The sequence below is a fragment of the Panthera pardus genome, unplaced genomic scaffold, assembly GCF_024362965.1.
Source record: "Panthera pardus isolate Hobbes unplaced genomic scaffold, ASM2436296v1 HiC_scaffold_10, whole genome shotgun sequence".
NCBI lineage: Eukaryota > Metazoa > Chordata > Mammalia > Carnivora > Felidae > Panthera > Panthera pardus.
The window spans coordinates 21,706,395-21,725,918 of record NW_026526655.1 but is presented as its reverse complement, the minus strand read 5'-3'; the positions used below and the strand labels follow the sequence as shown (position 1 = coordinate 21,725,918).

The following is a 19,524-nucleotide window of genomic DNA, read 5'->3' as shown; positions in this document are numbered from 1 at the left end:
ATTAAGAAGGATAACAGAAGCACACACCCGTGATCGCCATTATTTCTGTCTTCAGACTCTTACAAAACAAGTTACAATGCAAAGATCTTGCTCTTGTGCCAGAAATAATGAAAACTACTTTTTTTTTTTTTTAAGTGCTTTAGACATTGTGTCATTCATTCTCATCCCTAGGCCTCCTCTGAATTTCTCGAATTGTAAATGCCAATACATGAAGAAAATGATTGTGCATTATTTTATGGAATGCAACAAAGTCTGCTGGAGCATGGAAACCACGCATAAAGAATTGTTTCCGCTACAAAGAAAGCTGAATGTCAGGACAAGGAAACATATTCCAGTTTGGAAAAGAACAAATGTACTTTTTTCCCTTTTCCTAGCAGAAGAACCAAGTAGTCGTGTAACCTATCATAACCCTTTCATTTCCATTAAAATGCACTTTAGGTATTAAAAATGCTTATGTAAAAAATGCATATGTATGTGAATGTATATGTGTGCATATCTACATATATATCTATATCTTAATTGTGTGGGTTTTTTAACATTGGCATTGCCTTAAACATCGTTTAATCTCTTGGGGCTAAACCTCCTTTTGTTCCCTCTAAGATCTATTTTTATTTCATTTTTTAAAAATTTAAAACCTGATATTAAACAAAGTTTTTAACAACTAGCAGTCTGTAAATGAACTCAGATTATTAGCAGAAACATGGCAAACTCATCCTCAAATGGCGTGTCAAAGGAAAGATGGATTTGCAGAAATAGGTTTCGAAACGTGCTGCGGTTTCTGGCTAGTTCTGTGCCTCACCAGCGGACGTGGTCTGCAGAGCCGCATGCCTCTCACACTTCCACTCCCCCCTGCCGTTGCCTGTGCAGATGCACTGGAGCAGGTTCCCCCGATTATCCTTCTTGCTCCACGTGTCGCCAATTCGGTAGGATGTCCTGGTGTCCTGGTCATTGCATCTGTCTGTATCAGAAAGGAAGCATTTCAATATACACGTCATGTCAAGCTGGGCAAATGCTCAAGTCAATGCTAAAAAAAGAACGTAGTGGTTTAAAGTTTGGTGAGCTATTCTCTGGTGGTAGGTTTCTATGTGGCTCTGGTACCACAGGTGTCAACCTTCTGAAAGATGGGATTCCATTTGTTAGAGCAGAAATGGAGATGTGTGACTTTGTAGGATTTAGTCTCGTTCCTCTTCGCTTTTGCCAAAGGACTTTTTCATCATCTTTCGTCCATTAATTTAAAAAAAAATTGTTTTCACATTGGTCCTTGGATCAAATTCATTCTCTGGCTTTCTATTTTCCCCCTCTCTTTCCTTCTCATGCTCTCCCAGCTTTCTCCCAGTAATTGCTGGATATGACCAGCCTTTCAACAGGGGACTTTCTTTAGAAAGTGGGAAACAATAGGAGGCAAGCAGGTTTCAAAAGGTCTCCCCCCAACTGCCCCAAAGAAGCTATAAAAAACAGTAGCATCTCTTTTTTCATTTGTTATGTAAGAAAATTCAGAGTACTGCCAACTTCTTTAAAATGTTCTCTTCTAACCTTCCCCAACACACACCTATTTAAAATTACCAGTCAAATGGCTTCTTTTGAATGGCTCAGTGTGAACCTTTCATGGAAAAATGGAATTATTAACATAAAGTGATCATTTGTAACTAAATTGCCATTAGTGTATGTGTTCAATTATCTGACAAATAGATTGTTTCAGTTATAATCCAGTTTTGCCCATATGCTACAATGTGAGGAGGGAGGATTTGATTTCTGTATGAATCAGAAAATCACAGCACGAGGTGAAAGAGACCATAATTAGACGGTTGATGTAAGTGCACACAAATACACACCCACATTGATCTAGCATCAGAATGGAGGTCTGGAGGAAGATATTATAGCTTTTCTCCATATCCCAGGGAAAAGTACTTCCCTAAACCCCCGTAGCACTATTTTCAGTATTTTTCTTGAAGCCCTTAATATTACACTTTGTAGAAAATGAATATGTATAAGCCTTTCTTATCTCCCTGACCGACTAAGTAAGTGCTTTTGGAGGCTGTACTAATGTCCAATTTATTTTTTGCATTCCTATACCATCCTGTATAAACTGGGGACTTACAAAATTTCATGCAATACACGACTTTTCTTTGAGGAACTTTCCCCCAGCTTGCTATTAGAAGAACTTTAAATAATAGATGAGGGTTTGAGTCAGACACTTACTTTGTTTTGAGCTAAAACTTTGCCACCAAGGTCTTGAAAGTCTGATGATCATAATAACATTCTAAATGCAAAAGATCTAATGAACAAGCAAGTTTCTGGGAAAGAGTCTGCCAGAATTATTATCACTTTCCATGAAAGACTCATTTTTTTGTTAGCAAAGAATTCAAATTTAGAGTTTGAACATTTTAAGATGGTTAAACACTTTAACCTAGATAAACAAAATAGGTTCAATATATTGAGATTTGACTTAGAATTTATTTATACCAGCAACATTAATGGTTGTTTTGCTTCAATAAACTAGTTGCCTTTGGTCTGAAAAGTTCAAAAGAGGAGCCTTGAGTCCCTAGGGCAACAGGTAGGACCTCCAGACAATCCTGGAAGGAGCAGCAGGGGTGCTAGAGGTCAGCTTCTTTATGGCACTAAGAAGCCTATTTAAGAGCTTTGGGTAAGAGACACTGTCCTTAGTCCCACGTAGGCACATAATTTTAACCTATATGTACTTTTTATTTTCATCAGTTTTGCCAGTGAATATGCCCCAGTTAAATTTCAAACATAGAAGGAAACCTAAAACTTTAGAGCTTCACTCCATTCTCTGTTAATAGTACCTACATACCCAAAGATGTATTTGCATGGATTTTAAAGATTTCTTTGCTTTTAATACTTGGAAAATATCTCAGTGATAATTTAATCAAACATTTGCAACTAATCTTCAGGTCCACAGCATATTTGGCATTTTAATGCATATTTGGGATCTTTCTTAGTCACTCATAGCCGAAGACCTTATTATTAAACTTTATAGTTTTCTTTGAAGAAACAGAATAAGTTGATTGTGGAATTTTTCTTGCCATCCAAATGTTACCAAAGCATGCTGGTGTGGTGGGTGTGTTATAAGTGACATCACGTTACATACAGGTCTCTCTAGGAATCCAGAAAACAATACCTCGCCTCATCTTGAGCAAAAGAACTAAGACGTACTTCTAGAAGTACAGGTGATACGTCCACTGCCTTCTCCCAAACAGGTACAATCCACCATCATCCAGCCTTGATATGGCTTTTCCCAAGTTTCTCCAACAACGTAGGAAGTTCCAGCAGCATGATCAAAACATTTCTCAGCTGTAAGGAAATTTGGATGAAAAACAGGGGCGGGGGGGAAAGGGTTATTTTGAATTGTGCAGGCTCCTTGTAATTTAAAGTATATTGTGTAAGCAAAAATCCAGCCACATTTTTTTAAGTGGTACTCTGTTCAAAAAGAAAGGCACGCCCTATAACTAAGCACATAGTAAGTAACCAAAGTGAAAGAAAGCCGAAGACGAGCCGGCAGGCGGAAATTCTATTCTCCTAATAAGTACATAGACTATATATATTCAGCTAGTAACATTTCTCACACAAGTATTTGAGTGAAAAGGATCTGTATATGTATTCATCTGTGGGGGACAAAACACCCACAATTCCGATCTTAATTATGAATGCATAAAAAAAGACAAGAAAGCTGTTTAAAATCTGATTTCTGTAATAACTACAACACAAAAAGTCTGATTCAGGAACAATTTATATATTCAAATCTACAGGCAGAGACTTAGACTTGTGTTTATAGAGTTTAAGATTAAGGCCAAAAGAAGCTCAAAAAGTTTGAGTTTGAAAAAGAAAAATTACCAAGGTGTGACAGAGCACACACAGTATTGTTTCAGTCCAGCGTGTTCCAATAAAGAAAGATGTCAAAAGTGCTATTTTTTTTCTTTTAAATAATTTATATCTTGACCAACGAGAAAGCAGCAATGAGACAGTAGACAAAAGAAATGACTGTTTCCTAAATCTTTCAATTCGATCCTGTCCTTTTGAAACAAAATTAAGACATCTACCAATGTTAGTACTTTTGGGCCTGATTCCTTCAGGGCTGTGGATTATGAACTATTTCAGTAGTTGAAATAAAATTTCCACTTCCCTATTTTTTGAATTGGAATTCATATCTGGCGTCCACAGGGCCTTTGGTGCAATCCACCATGTTGGCTGTGCCTCCCCGCCTCTCCATCGTCCCTCAGAGCCACACACCTATCGGCTTGCAGGTCCATTCTCCTTTCCCATTACCAAGGCACACACACTCCAACATGTAACCGCCGGTCTCATGTGGTCTCCTCCACGTGTCACCGATCTTGTAGGACTGACCCCCTTCATGGCAACGGTCTGTTCAAGATAAAAAGCAAATGTTAGAGAAAAAGACAGAGAATATTTCAGTTAAAAAAAAAAGAAAGAAAGGAAAGAAAAGGTCTCACGTTCCACCCAGGATAGGTACTTGGGTTAGGCAAAGCAAGAACACAGACAACAGCTTTCCCATCAGAGGCAGGGGGAAAGTTAACAGGTCTGGTCACTTGGGTCTTGGTTAAGCATGATGGGAAATCACACAGAAAATTGAATGGCAAAGAAAGAGGTCATAAATCCTGGTTCCTCAGAGAGATCACAGGAAATTGGGTCCTAAAGCAGAAAAGAAAGGCTGGCAGGCAGATTGAGGCTGACGGAATGAAAAGGCCACACTGGGCATAGCTTTCCAGCTTTCAGGAGTGGGAGAGCCCATGTTTTACCCCAGCATAAAAAATGTCACATTGGTGGAAATCACATAGATGCACACCTATCAAGTGTGGAAATCTGGGTACTCTTCTAAGCTATTAAACACAGTGGCACATCAGAGGCCAAACTGTCCATTAGATTATAAGCACTATGGACCACTAATTCATAAGACTGCCAATAAACTTGAATAAACCCTAACATTAAGTACAGGAAAAGCTGATTGGGTCTATTGACAAAGGACTGCTTTGTTCTTTTGGACAGAAGCCTTTCAAGTAACTTATACTTAAAGGATGGATTAAAAAAACTAAATGCTTTCTTTTTAAAATTTAATTTAATTAATATATTAATTTTTTTTTTTTAGAGAGAGAGAAAGAGAGAGAGCAGGGGAGAGGGGGAGAGAGAGAGAGAGAGACAGAGAGAGAGAGAGAGAGAGAAAATCTTAAGTAGGCTCCATGCTCAGTGTGGAGCCTGATGTGGGGCTGGATCCCATGAACCTGGGATCATGACCTGAGCCGAAACCAAGAGTCAGATGCCCAACTGACTGAGCCACCCAGGTGCCCCACTAAATGCTATGTTAATAGAATCTATTGGTAGCCTAGTGAATAATAATGAAAAGGCTGCCTTAGCTAAACGGGAATTAATGAGAGTCAACACAGTCCCCAAAGGTCCTTGGAAACACTAGTAGGCTAACCATTCCATATTATCCCTGGGAATAGAGATTTGTTTCCTGGGTAAATCCTATAAGTCACAAGAAGTCAGACTGTATCTGTGGGATGCAAGAAGTCTCTGCATCACAAACAAGAAGAGCAGACCACACAATGGCTAATTCACCTCTTCTTGACCATCTTCCTAATCACTTGATCAGTCTAGCTTGAAGATGTCCAGGTAAATTAAAATGAACAACTCCTCCAAGCATATCTTACTGAAATGGAACTCAAGAGATCCACTGGGTACTCACAAGTCCATACAAACTAAACACTGTTTCCACCTGTGCACAGAGCCATCTTCCAGAAGCACAGGATCCAGTTGGGCGATGACATAAGAGCACCCAGTCACCTGGGGTAAAGCCCCGAATTAGGAATATCCAGTCATGGATAGCAGAAAGTGACAGTGACGGTAATGGAGAAATTCATTTATTTTATTGACATTTTGCAGAATGTCTTCCTTACTTGCAATGGTACAACTTATCCTCCCTCGCCCAGCTCCGATGCAGGTACAGTCCCAGATCATGGAGTCTTTAGGGCGCTCATAAGTGTCACCCACTCGGTAAGTGTTCCCAGTGTACTTGTCAAAGCAAGTCTCTTCAGCTGAGGAGGGAAAGAAAGTTCATGTGAGCCTCACATATATAAAAGCTTTTTTATTCCACTAATCCCATCCAAAGAAAAACTCACTTTTTCATTCTATGAGTAGCACAGTACAACATAAGTATGTAAAAAATTAAAATGGGAGATCTAGATTTTACTGCAGGCTTTAATGAAGCTCAACTTTTGAACTTTGACCAGTTCTCTGATTTTCTGTAAATTAATTTCTATTGTAAAGGATTCTCAGGCCCTTAGGAAAAAACTGTATTAAGCACTACTTTAGGACTGGTTAGACTGTGAAGGAAGGCTTCCATTGTAATCTCTGGCTCACTCAAACCAAGGTCCACACTAAAAGCAAACAATTTGAAGATCTCCACCTCCCACCAGGCACTGTCATGTCTTAATCCTATTTCCATTTTAGCCTCATCCGTGCTTCTTTCCAGGTGTTGTTATAATTTACAAGAAACAGAAAAATGGTCATAAAAGAATGAGAACTTTGAAGTAAGCAGCTCCTGGTTTTATGTAACTGACAAATCACTTTATAATAGAGTACCCAAAGTGTTTTCTGGCCCGTAATCTTACATGTAGTTTAAGATTTGAAATTCTTTTCTAATAAACTAAAATTTTATAAGTGGTTTCTTTGGAGGGAAAACACAAAATCTTTCATTTTCTCATCAAAAACTTTGAGAGAATAAAACAAAAAGTAGACTCAAGAAACTACTTTCAGATACACTAGTTGTTTGGTTTTAAAGGTAGAAGTAACATGTAAAAGACAAATAAAAGCAGTTATTAACAGTTATTTAAAGAGGAAATGATAGACAATTCTACTGGGAAAATGGTGTACATATTTTTGTTACCAATGCTAAGTTTAATTAACAAGCACCCACTTCTCCATATATCAAAAGATACTAACTGCCAGGCTCCCACCACTTACGTTCAGGTTTACTCTCGCAATTAAATCCTCGGCTCCCTCCATAACAGGTACAAACCAAGGCATTTCCCAGGTAGGTGCGCTCCCATTGTTGGTTTATCTGATAGTGTTTCCCATTGTCATAACAGCCAGCTATAAATGATTGAAGAAAAAAGTGATTACATCTCCATCTTCTCTTTTTTCTAAATTATGGAATTTTCTTACACAACTAAATTGACAAGACTAAGCAACAAACAGAAAAATAAGTTAATCAACAGAGGAGCAGAATATTCCACTCTAAAATATATAGAAATTAGCTATCTAAGGAGTTAACCACAATTCGTACATGTAGATATTTAGGTATTCCTTTTTTCTCTCTTTTAACTTAGCTAAATGTTATACAATGATGTCATTTCCATCTGGCCAGGGGTCTACATCAAAGGAGTGGAAACATTTTGGAAGACAGATACCTGGAATTACATTTTAAAATATGCAAAGACCTTCAATGCTTTTCTGGGGTAATAAGTCAAGAAGGACAACTTTAAGCAGTTTCCTTTAGCCCAGGCTATAGGAGGGTGTGTCTTTGAAAAACTGGAAGAGGAATTCAGATCTGTTCTTGGAGAAGTATCCTGAAGGGCCCAAAGCACTGTGAACCAATCACATCGCTTTCAAGTTCGGAACAATGTAACTATTTGGACACCCTCCTACCACCCCCATTTTGAAAATATTTAACCAATTATTTAGTAACAAAGAAAATCTGAAGCGTAAGGATCACACTAATACCAGATGGAAAATGTAAAGGCAGTTTCCTCCTTAAAAGCAAGTTTGGATGAATTCATAGGAGGACGACTTTAATAGGTACCGCTGACAAGAGCGCTGCGGGAACCCCTGTGCTCCAATGCATTATTTTATTCTAAGGCCCTCGGAACCAGCCTGCTCAAACCCCGAGCCTTTTGTGCCCTCGTTCGGCAACTCTCATTAAGGAGTGCACACACACACACACACACACACACACACACACACACACACACGCCGCACACGCGCGCGCGCAAAACTTCAGCCACAACTTTGGTTGGCTTCAGGGTCCCGTCCCGGGGACAGCCTGTTTCAGCCCGCGGTCGGTACTCACGCTTGCTCTGGCTGACAGCCACTGGGGTCTGGGGCTGAATGATTTGCTGAGCCTGCCTCTTGCTCTTCGAGGCTCCGGTGGAGGGCACCGCTGTCCCCAGGGACAGGACGGCCAGCAACAGCAGCCGGGGCCCCGGACCCCTGAGCATCTTGAGACGGTGCGGGAGGGAGACGCCCTCACCAGAAGGCAAGTTGCCACCAAGTTTGTCTCCCTTTGCAACCTGCGGGAGAAGGTTCCAGTGCCTTCTGTGGGTTGGTGACCCCAAGAAAATAGGGGCCAGGGGATGGGGAAGGGGACGGCCCGAGGGACAGAGGGGAAGGAGAGGACGAGAGAAGTTGTGGCTGCAGGTCCCCTCTCCGGCGCTCGCGCCTGGAGCTCCCTCACCTCCCCCTGCAAAGCGCTGCCGGCGCGGGCGGCCGAGCCCCGAGCGCCAGGGTTTATATGGGACGGTCCCCTCCCGCCCCCCACGAGGCCCAGGGCGCCGGGGAGGAGGGACGGCCCGGCTCCCCCCACCCTCCGGCCCCCGCCGCCGCCGCCGACCGCGCGCCGATTGGCCCGGACTCCGGGTGACGTCAGGGGGACTGTGGGTTCGCCGCGAACAAAAGAGATGCTGATCGCCCGCCAGGACTGGGGCAAAGGAACTTTTTTTTGGTTTCCTTTGCGGTCGTCAAACTTTCTTGGGGCTGAGGGGGAGGGATGGGAAGCGGCTGGAAAGGGGTAGACTGGGAGGAAAGGGAGGGGCTGGAGTTGAGCGAGGCGAAGGGGTTGCAAGACACCCCCCGCCTTTCCTTTTCTTTTTTACTGGGGCGGGGGGAAGTTGAGGAATTGCATCACTTCTGAGAAAAAAAAGTCTGCTCGCTGGAGTGTATTTTGGGGGGAGGAAAAACCATAAAGTAGCCACCACCTTGCAGCTGGAGGAATGTAGACTTTACAGTCCCAGGGCGGGGCTGGCTTCCCTCCTGTTCCCTCTCTTTGGTCTAATGTGCACTGACTTGGGACTCGCTTTCTCTGTCTTCACAGCTTCCTATTCAAGACTTCTCCCCTTCTGAAGGCTGTACCTGCCGGGTTCTGAGGAAGGGGGGAGAAAGCGATTCTTTAATGAGCTTCTACTAAGTTCTGCGGGGTGCTTGGAGGATCTGGGGGAAATTCAGAGAACGAGTTTTCTTTTTGGAAAGACAAAGCAGCAGTTAAAAAATGTGCGGGAAAGTCTCTTTCCTGGGGATGGGGTGCCTGTTTCCACTCAAAGTGAAATCAGTCGTGGATGACCTGAAACCTGGAGAGAGAAAGGTCTTCATGTCTTTGCCCACGTTCACCAAGCCTGTTGCACACGGGGGGAGAGATCTTGTCTGACTCACTAAAAGCTAAGAAAAGACCATTCACAGCCTTGCCTCCCAATAGTCCCTTCCTTGCTTTTATTTGGCATTTTCTTTTGGTAGACATCAGTTCCATCACAGAATGCCCTTCCCCCAGCCCCTGCTGCCAATAAAAAAAAAAAAAAAATACATCTCAATTGTTACATATTCCAAGAATGTGGAAAGTTCCCATTTAAGGTCTCTCCCTCTTTCCCTCTAAATGCAGAGGGTTGAAAGGGAATCTGAGAAGACTAGCATTTAGCAATTCATCACAACAGTTTGTTTTCAGACAAACCGGAGTCACACTCGGCTTTAAAAAGGTCTTCAAAAGGAAGACTGCAGTTTTCTTCAGCAACTCCAGAGAGACCCTGACTCAAAGTTCTGCCTTCCAGAAGTAATGTTCGTGGTGCAGACCTCCTGTTTGCTTTAAGAACCTATGAAAAGTACTGGGAAAATGTTTATTTCTGCAAGTACTTGTTTTCTCCAAAAGTTCCACCTCCAGTAACTGCCATGGGTTAAAGAACTCCATGGTTATAAAATACCCAACACATCAAAGACACAAAACTAACATTTGCTTTTATTAACGCATGGATTAAAAAAACCCCACAGCAAATATCAGTTTCTTACAAGTAGTATAAAATAACTCCTTGAGTAATCTTTGTGACCAACGTTTCAAGTTGAGAGAGTGCCATGGGTTTCCCCAAATTTAGAGTCCCGTCTGGGTTAGACTTTTTTGTTTGTTTGTTTGTTTTTTTAATTTCTCATCATCATTCAACAAAGCAGTTTTCTCTTTCAAGTATAAAAGGGACCCTTGTAAAATGCCTAGTAAATTTCTGGGAAGCCAGAGGGAAGGATACCTGGAAATCAGGATGTAAGCAAGATAAACCTGAAACTAAAGCTTTCTTAAAATACATAGATTCTGGGGGAAGGAAATAAGTGGTTAGAAAAGTATTTTGTCAACCAACAGCATGATATTTTGATATATTTGCTGTACTCAAAATATATTAGAATAATATATATATGAGAGCTTGGAGGAAAAAGGACTACCTTACATTTGAGAAGAAACTTTTATATTTCAATCCTATTGAAATATAACTTAAGGAAATAGTATATCTCTAATATCTTACAAGCAAAAATATAAAAATATGAGACTGAATTTTATAGGAATGTTTGGAAGTTTACCCTTTTACTTGAACTTTTGTTGTTATTCTTAAACTTTGGAGACAGAGACATTTCTTTGGTTAAGATAACAAGGCTTGCCTTGGTATTCTTTCATTATCAAAATCCCTTGTAACTATGTAAGTCTAGTATCTCTTACTAGCGAGTTAATTAAATATTGAAGACCTCTCTGATTCTGTTCTAACTCAACTGATATGCCTAGGGTCCAAGATTCCCTTGCATTTCTTAAGAATTCTGGAGACTATTGGGACAGGATGGATTCTTCAGTAAATAGTATCCTTCTACTTGCAGGATATATCCTTGGATTTCTTTTTCCTCATCTTGATTTGGATAGGAAAGTGTGACAAAGGAGACAGAAAGTAAATTCATAGGTGTCTGGGGCTGGGCCCAGGAATTAACTGTAAATGGGAACAAGAAATCTTACTGGGGTGATGAAAATAAATGTTCTAAAACCAGACTGTGCTGGGAAGGGTGCAACCTGGCAAAGTTCCTAAAAATCATGGGGTTGTAACTTCAAAAGGGTGAAAATTATGACATTCTGTAAATTACACCTCAATAAAGTTGTTTTTTAACAAAATTGATCAAAAAGTAGTATTTCTTTATTCTTTTCACTTGTACCTCTTCTGATTTTGTGTCAAGGACACACTCCCAAGAGGCTGCAGCCATACATAAGGTGGCCTCATTTCTTCATCTTTCTGAAAGGAAGTTTGCCTTTGATACAGTAGCAGATTCTGTCCCTCTATGCCAGAAACTCCTTAAGAAACCCAGTATTTGTGAGATGACATGTATGTTTCAAGACAGAACAGATCCTTGCTTAGGACTGTGCCTTGTTTCTCCATGGAGGTGCCGTGGTGATAGGATTTTCCCAGAATTTATTTAGAGCAACTTAAAAAGGAACACACATACTCGTGCGTGGGGAGGGGGGTGTTATTTGGATGTTTTGTTATTAGAGGAGGATATTGAGGATTATGAACAATTATGGAAATCTGAGTTGAATTGACTATTAGTTGAAGATTATGGTTAAGCACAAAAAGAATTTATCAGATCCAGTCATTTAAAGAGGATTGAAATTAAAAAACAATTTAAGGGATAAATTTTAAAAGGCAATTTTTTTCCAAGTGAAAATGAGTTTCCTTTAAGACTAATACACACATGGCAGACAATACCCTTGCTAGCTGAAACCCTTCTATTAGAAAAAAATCTTAGCCCTGATAAGAAATAGCTTCTTGACCCAAAGGTTACTTTAAAGGAAGGTAGGCTGTTTTTCCTGAAAACCTTTGGCTTTTATCCTGTTCTTAATCTCTTTCAGTCCGGTTAGAGGGAAGGCCATTGACTAGAGACCTTTGGAACTTTCTGCCTTAAGAGACTGTAGTGTCTTTTTCTATTTCATGGCTGGAGAGAGATAAATTGCAGTAGTTTTGTTTCTTATCTTGATTTTATTTTTTTGGCATGAAATCCTTCCCATCTTCTTCCCTTGAAAATGGCCAAGCTTGCAAAACTGCTACTCATTAAACACAGGTGTGAGAAGGAAAAATAAATTGCCCCAAGGGCAGCCCACGTGGGTTGAATGTCTAAGCAGTTTGTCTGTAATTGACAGGGCACCTACAACCAGGGAAAAAATATTTGATAAGGGCGTTAATTTATTCCTTGAAAGCTAGCCAGCTTCCACTTAATAAGTATTTTGTTTATATTTTAAGTTACTTTATTATTTAATCAGCACTTTTAAAAGCTTTAATCTAAGATCCCCCCCCACCCCCACCCCCTCGCCACTTTTTTAAACAGGAGTACTCTTTTCTCATTAGACTAACTCCCAAAAGGCTTTTCGAAGAAGTCTAATCCATCCAGTAAAACAGAACTAACTACTGTGTAGCTGGAACACTTAACCAACGCTAAGAGAACATTTCCAGCTTCCCAAGATGGGTAACAGTTTCTGGGAAAATTTTTATTTTTGTGTGTTGCTTCTTTTTTCAGTTTTGCTTTATTTTATGTTAGTGTCTTTAAAGGTTTGTTTTGAAAGGCTGAAAAAATTTTTTAAAAACTTGGGGTGCCTTGGTGGCTCAGTCAGTTAAGCATCCAACTTCAGCTCAAGACATGATCTCATAGTTTGTGGGTTTGAGCCTCGCTTCTGGCTCTGTACTGACAGCACAGACCCTCTGTCTCCCTCTATCTCTGCCTCTCTCTTTCTCAAAAATGAATAAACATTACAAATTATTTTTAAAAAACTTAAAGTATTTGGGGTGCCTGGGTGGTTCAGTCAGTTAAGAGTCCAACTCTTGATTTTGGCTCAGGTCATGATCTTACAGTTTGTGGGTTTTGAGCCCTGCATCAGGCTCTGCACTGACAGTGTGGAGCCTGCTTGGGATTCTCTCCTTCTCTCGCTCTGCTGCTCCCCTGCTCCAGCATGTACTCTCTTTCTCTGTCTCTCTCAAAAATAAACATTAAAAAAAAAAAAAATAAATAATTAAAACTTAAAATATTTAAAAAAACTGAAAAGATTTCCACTATTTAAATTATTTTATATCCTTTTACATTTACATACTTTCAGTTTCTGATATGCAGCTGATCATGAAGGTTGTGTCAGATGCTTAAAAATACACATTATCTCTTAAATAAATTTTCAAGCCAACAAAAGGCTATTGTCATATAGGTGGTCAGTAGACACTCTTTCTACCAACTTTTTTAAATGATTAATTAGTTACAATAAATTAAAGACATTCAACTCAATTATAAAAGTGAAAGCATAAATATATTTATCTCTAAATCTTTGCTGAACCATTTTCTAGATAAATTTGAGATACTCTCTCATTAACTATAAAAATTTTACTGAGATGCAATAAACATTTAAAATCATTACTGTGTTGGGGCTCCTGGCTGGCTCAGTTGGAAGAATGTGTGACTCTTGATCTTGGGGTTGGGAGTTTAAGCCCCATGTTGGGTGTAGAGATTACTTAAAAATAAAATCTTTTAAAAAAATTTAATGTTTATTCATTTTTTTGAGAAAGAGAGGGGAGGGGCAGAGAGACAGGGAGACACAGAATCTGAAGCAGGCTCCAGGCTCAGAGCTGTCAGCCCCAGAGCTCGAAGCATGGCTCGAACTCATGAACCATGAGATCATGAACTGGCCAAAGTTGGACACTTAACCCACTGAGCCACCGAGGTGCCCCAAAAATAAAATCTTAAAAAAAAATCTAAAATCATTACTGTGTCAAACATGGAAAACTAAGGCAAGTTTAAGTATCTGCATCAGGTCTTAAAGATTCTAGCACCAAAAGAGAAATAAATTAAATAGCTAGATTTTTTTTAAGCACTTAACTCTGAGACAGACCTGATACTAAGTGCTTTACACGCATTTTTTTTTCATTCAACCATCAACAACCCTCTGAAGTAAATACTATTCTCTATTCACTTACTTTTACAGATAAGGGTCTGAGGTTTAGAAAAGTAACTCGAAGGATGTTTTCTGAATTGCCAGTCCTATTGAAATTGTGGTATCACTTAATGATCTTCCTCTGGAACAAATATATAGGCAAAGCAATTGGCTAAAGAATTTAGTGGGTGATTTAGTCAACAGAAGACTAATTTATTCAGAAGATGTCACACAGATCTCTGTTACCTGATATGTTACTAGTTGTCACCTGTGGTATCTGGGGCCATTCTTTTGTGAACCAATTTCCTTCCAACAGCCTATGTTCTGATATTGTGAATCTCATGTAGAAGACCATTACCTGACTCCAGTAGACTACAAGCATGGTGGGGCAGAGTCTCTGTCTTGTTTACTCTGCCTGCCCAGTACTGGACACAGGGCACTATTGGGTAAGTACTTGGCACCTATGAATGAAAGAAAAGAAGGACACACGATAGGCACTCTCAAATTCACATTCAGTGATTATTTATCCAGCCGGTCACATTACTAAGTGCTCTGCCTCTGTTATTATAGTTTATTGTCAAAGCAATTGCCAGAAATAGATATAAATAGCCTCATTTTTCTCTCTGAGCCTCCAGAGATTAAAGATGGTCCTTAAGCTGGTGTAGTGAGAGAGGGACAAAGCTGGAACTTCAATCAAGTTCTTCCTGACACAAAATCCATGTTCTTTGCCAAGGCGTACGAGGCTTCCCCCAAAGAGATCTGTTCCCTATAAGTGTTAAGAAATTTGGAAAAATTCTTTGATGGTTACTTTTTTTGGTTCCTCGCAGATCTTCATGCTCTGCTTTTCACTGCCTTGCTCTGACCTGGGGGCTGACCCCTTGGACTGTATGGCAGAAATCTCTGCTTGCTGGAGGGCAGGAGGACAAAGAGGTCAGGGTGCTTCTTTTGAAGTCTGTTTCCTGTTTCAGGGCCGCAGTTCTGGGGGGCAGCTGCCTGTCTCTAGAACATGCGTTCTTTCTCAGTGGGAGCAATATTGCCCCCAAGAGGGTAAAACTGGTTCTTGAGAAGTGAGTGGGGGTTAAAAAAAAGAACCCAAACAACTCACCCCTACACCCCTACCTGATAAAATCTTATTCCTTTGTTGTTAATTTATTTCGTTAGGTAAAATTTGAGTTAGATTTAATTTTTGGAGTGGGGGCAGTTGAAGTGGGGATAACTAAAAAGAAATGGGGAGGAACTCTGCTCTGGAGCGACGTCTCCTGCCAGACAGTTCTCTGATACTCCAGCCCTCACTGGCTCCCTCCTATGATGACAGACCTAGAAGTAATAAAACTTCATACCTCCCTGGTCCCTGGGAGCCTCAAACATCCCTTCTTCTTTATCCCTTGGCTATGCCCATACCTCTTTAACAGGCCTTCACCAAAGTGTCTCAGAGGAAATCATTTGAATTCTATTTCCTGCTGAACTCTAACAATACAGATTCCAACAGTTTCTAAGGATAACATGAATAGTTCACATAAGCTATGGTTTAAGTTGTAAATTTTAGCCAAATAGATTTAGGACACATGAATTCTTTTCCAAACTTAGCAACTAATATGACTCAGTCAGTGATTTCTTCTTGCTTTTCCCACGTCTTGGCCTTTATGTTTTCCTTTTCTCTGCTGAATATGTGCCCCTCAAATATTATATCTTTCCCAGAGTAAAATGCTCTGATGATAGGAGCACATGACCTAATGATTATAAATTATAAAGAAAAGAAAACAAAACAAGATTTTATTTTTAAGTATATATGTTGTAACTTCCTAACTCCCTTGGAAATAATTTGATTTATCCACCAAGCAATTTGGTTCATACAAAGAATATGGGATCAAGAGACTTACCACATCAAAAATGGAAATTTATCTTTAAAAATCCCTCATAAATCTACAAATGGCATGTATGGAAAAGCTAAAGTTTTTATACATTTTTCATATGTGTAAAGATGAGCTTTGCTTTTTAAGTCATTTCAGATACTGAAATAATTTAGCTGAGAGCTTGTAAAGTCAAGGAAAGCTTGTTTGGATTGCTCTACTCCTGTGAGCAGTAAATACCAAGGTCTTACCAAAATTCGTGTAGGTAAATTCCTTATGAAGAAACAAACTTTCTTAGACAGACCTGATGCATCACTAATCATTTATACCTTTTGGAGGCTTTTCATCATCTTTTGAAAACTAGAGAATCCAAGGGTGCCTGGGTGGCTCAGTAGGTTAGGCTTCTGTCTTGGGCTCAGGTCATGATCTTGTGGTTTATGAGTTCAAGCCCCCCATCAGGCTCTGTGCTGACAGCTCAGAGCCTGGACCCAGCTTTGGATTCTGTGTCTCCCTCTCTCTGCCCCTCCCCCGCTTGTGCTCTGTGTCTGTCTCTCTTTCTCAAAAAACATAAATAAACATTAAAATAAAAAATTAAAAAAACCTAGAGAATCTATTTATTTTTATTAACTTGGAAATCAAAATATGTATCACATCTTTGTCAGTTCTGTGTGATCAGTTGTAGCTCATCCTAAAGATACTTGATAATTTATTCTCTATTTTTTACAGCACAGTGGTCACATTTTTGTCAATTTGTACAAAATTCTTGAAAGATTCCTGGTACTTTAACAACTTACCCATTTAATTAATCTTCCCATTTGCTTTGTCCAATTAAGTTTTGAAGCAAAATAATACAAATTTTTACAGACCCTAAATTATAAATTCATTTCAGTTTGGAAGAGAGAAATACTAAGCCTAAATTATGATTAGAGCATTAAATTTGCTCTGATACTATCTAACCTCTCTGAGGAAGTTATCTTTATTTTTTAAATTTTTTTAATGTTTAATTATTTTTGAGAGACAGAGAGAGACATAGCATGATCCGGGGAAGGGTAGAGAGCGGGGGAGACCCAGAATCCGAAGCAGGCTCCAGGCCCTGAGCTGTCAGCACAGAGCCCAACACGGGGCTCAAACTCACAAACCCAGAGATCATGACCTGAGCCAAAGTCAGACACTTAACCCACTGAGCCACCCAGGTGCCCCAAGTTTTTTCAATTTAGGCACACATAATATGAAATTAGAAGGTAAGTATTCTCCTTTACTTGTGAAAATCTTTATCTTTTCATTCTCTGTTCTTTACCAAATTTGTTTAATTGTGGGTAAATTAAAATTGCTTAAAGTTATAATCTAGACAGCCAGCTCTAATATTCCATCAAATTGTGTTTTTGGTTATTCCCAAATAATAACAGATTATTTAGAGAAAGCTGTATTTAAAGTTTTTAAAATTTAAAAAACAAGGACATACTGTTTTCTCTAAAATGTTCCCTTAAGATTCTTTAACTGTTTAATGGTATAATTAACATGTAATAAATTGCACATACTTAAAGTGTACAATCTGATAAATGTTGGTATATGTGTACACCCAAGAAGTGATCACCACAATTAAGATGGTGGACATATCCATCACCTTCAAAGGTTTCCTTGTTTCTACCCTCCTGCCTTGTCTATCCCCAGGTGACCACTAAGCTGTTTTCTGTCTGTCACTATGGGTTAATTTGCACATTCTAGAGTTTTATATAAATAGAACCATACAGTATATATTCATCAGTACCTGACTTTTTTGACTCAGTGTAATTATTTTGAGATTCATCTATGCTGTTGCTTTTATGGATAGTTCATTCTTTCTATTGCTAAATAGTATTCAATTAAATAGTTTTACCACCATATATTCATCTATTGATCTGTTGATGGACATATGAGTAGTTTTTGATGGCTAGAAATAAAAACCGCAAGAAATATTTGCATGTAAGTGTTTGAACATATACTTTCTTTTCTTGTGGGTAAACGTTTAGGAGTGGAATGGCTGGACCATATCATAGGTATATATTTTTTAACATCTTAAGAAAAGTCCAGATGGTTTTCCAAACTAGTTGTGCCATTTTACATCCCCACCAGCAATGTATGAGGACTATACTTTCTTAACATCCTTGACAACACTTACTATGATCCATCCTTTATATTTTAGCCATTTAAATAAGTATGTAGTGATGTCTTTGTGATTTTAATTTGTATTTTCTTAAAGACTAGTGATGTTAAGGATCATTCAAAGTGCTTATCCATTTATACATCTTCTCTTGTAAAGTGGCTATTCAAATCTTTTTCTCATTTTTTTTTTTGTATTGAGTTTTGAGAACTTTTTATATATTCTAGATACAAGTTATCAGATATATGCTTTGAAAATATTTTCTCCTGATGAATAGCTTGTCTTTTTTTTTTTTTTTCTACAATGGTATCTTTTGAAGAGTAAACTTTTCTAATTTGATCAAGTACAGTTTACAGTTTTTTTCTTATGCCATTTGTTTTGAGTCTCTTAAGGATCACTGTCCCTTGTTGCCTGATACCCAGTGTCTTGAAGATCATGGTTTCATACACTTTTTCTTTCTTTCTTTCTCTCAATCTCTCTCTCTCCCCCCCACTTTTTTAAAAAGTTGTTTCGGGTGAGATTGTAAATTTGTTTCCTATGATCCTATCTTAGCTGAGAGTGGGACTGCTCTTCAGTTTTCAGAGATTTTAAATATATTAATCAGTAACTTGAAAAAATACTATGCCTTATTTCAAATGTAACTTGGAGTTATATGTATTACATATGCATTTTTAGATAGTTTTGTGTCTCTTTTATTTTGTGCCCAATAAAAAATATTACTTTTGACAGTATTTTATTACATAGATTTTTTTTACTATTGTCTTCATATTTCCTTTTAGCTAATAAAGCATTATGTCCTTTTCTATCACTTTACTCTTTGACAATAAATTTTATTTCTCTTGGAACATGATGTCAAAGACTGAAATTGGAAGAAAGTCTAAGCTCAAATCCATGGAAAAGACACCACAGGAAATAAATGTTATAGCCATGGGGCTTCTCTAGGTGTTGAATTAAATGGTTATTAAGCTAATTGATAGATAGTCCTGGAATCTATTATCATTTAATATGATTAGTATGTAAATAAGGTGACATAACTTGTGTTCTGTGTGAAGTTGTTATTGATTGTTATCTCTGCTTGCAAGTCAGAAAATCAATAGGAAAATTATGATTATTAGTGGCAATGATAACAATTATAGGCCTTCTCTGATTATTCTGGCCCAATCTGATATTTTTCTTATTTTGATTACACTTACATTCTTTTCTACATACACTGGCATATTTCTATGGCTTCTTGAAAAAAAATCTGCATGTATTCTTTTCTCTTCAATAGCACTGTAAACTCTTTGGTGGTAAGCACTGAATTCACTCCTACTAGAAAGTCTTTTAAATTTTCTATTATTTGAGGTTTTGTAAGGAATACGGTGGAGACTGTCCAACCAGATCCATTCTCTTCTTCCACAGTTAGTTGCTTTGTGCACAGCGAGACTACATCTCACAGCCTCCTCTGCGGTTAGAAGTTGCAGTGGAAATAGTTCTCACCAATGGAATGTGAGAAGTGATGTGTCTCTACCGTGGGTCTGGGACTTAATTCAATG

General features: G+C 38.9%; 1 protein-coding gene across 12 annotated transcripts in view; it reads right to left on the bottom strand.

Moving 5' to 3' along the window:
- FN1 (fibronectin 1) overlaps nt 1-8,531 on the bottom strand; it is a 70,096-nt gene extending 61,565 nt beyond the window's left edge. For all 12 annotated transcript variants that reach the window (XM_053905111.1, XM_053905116.1, XM_053905130.1 and 9 more), the window contains exons 1-6: nt 8,102-8,531; nt 6,997-7,125; nt 5,931-6,068; nt 4,249-4,380; nt 3,175-3,312; nt 800-958 (exon numbers count right to left, since the gene is read on the bottom strand). In XM_053905111.1, coding sequence (XP_053761086.1) covers nt 800-958; nt 3,175-3,312; nt 4,249-4,380; nt 5,931-6,068; nt 6,997-7,125; nt 8,102-8,249 — 844 coding nt within the window. In that variant the 5' untranslated portion in view covers nt 8,250-8,531. The remainder of the gene's footprint in view (nt 1-799; nt 959-3,174; nt 3,313-4,248; nt 4,381-5,930; nt 6,069-6,996; nt 7,126-8,101) is intronic.
- Between the last annotated feature and the right edge of the window lie 10,993 nt (nt 8,532-19,524).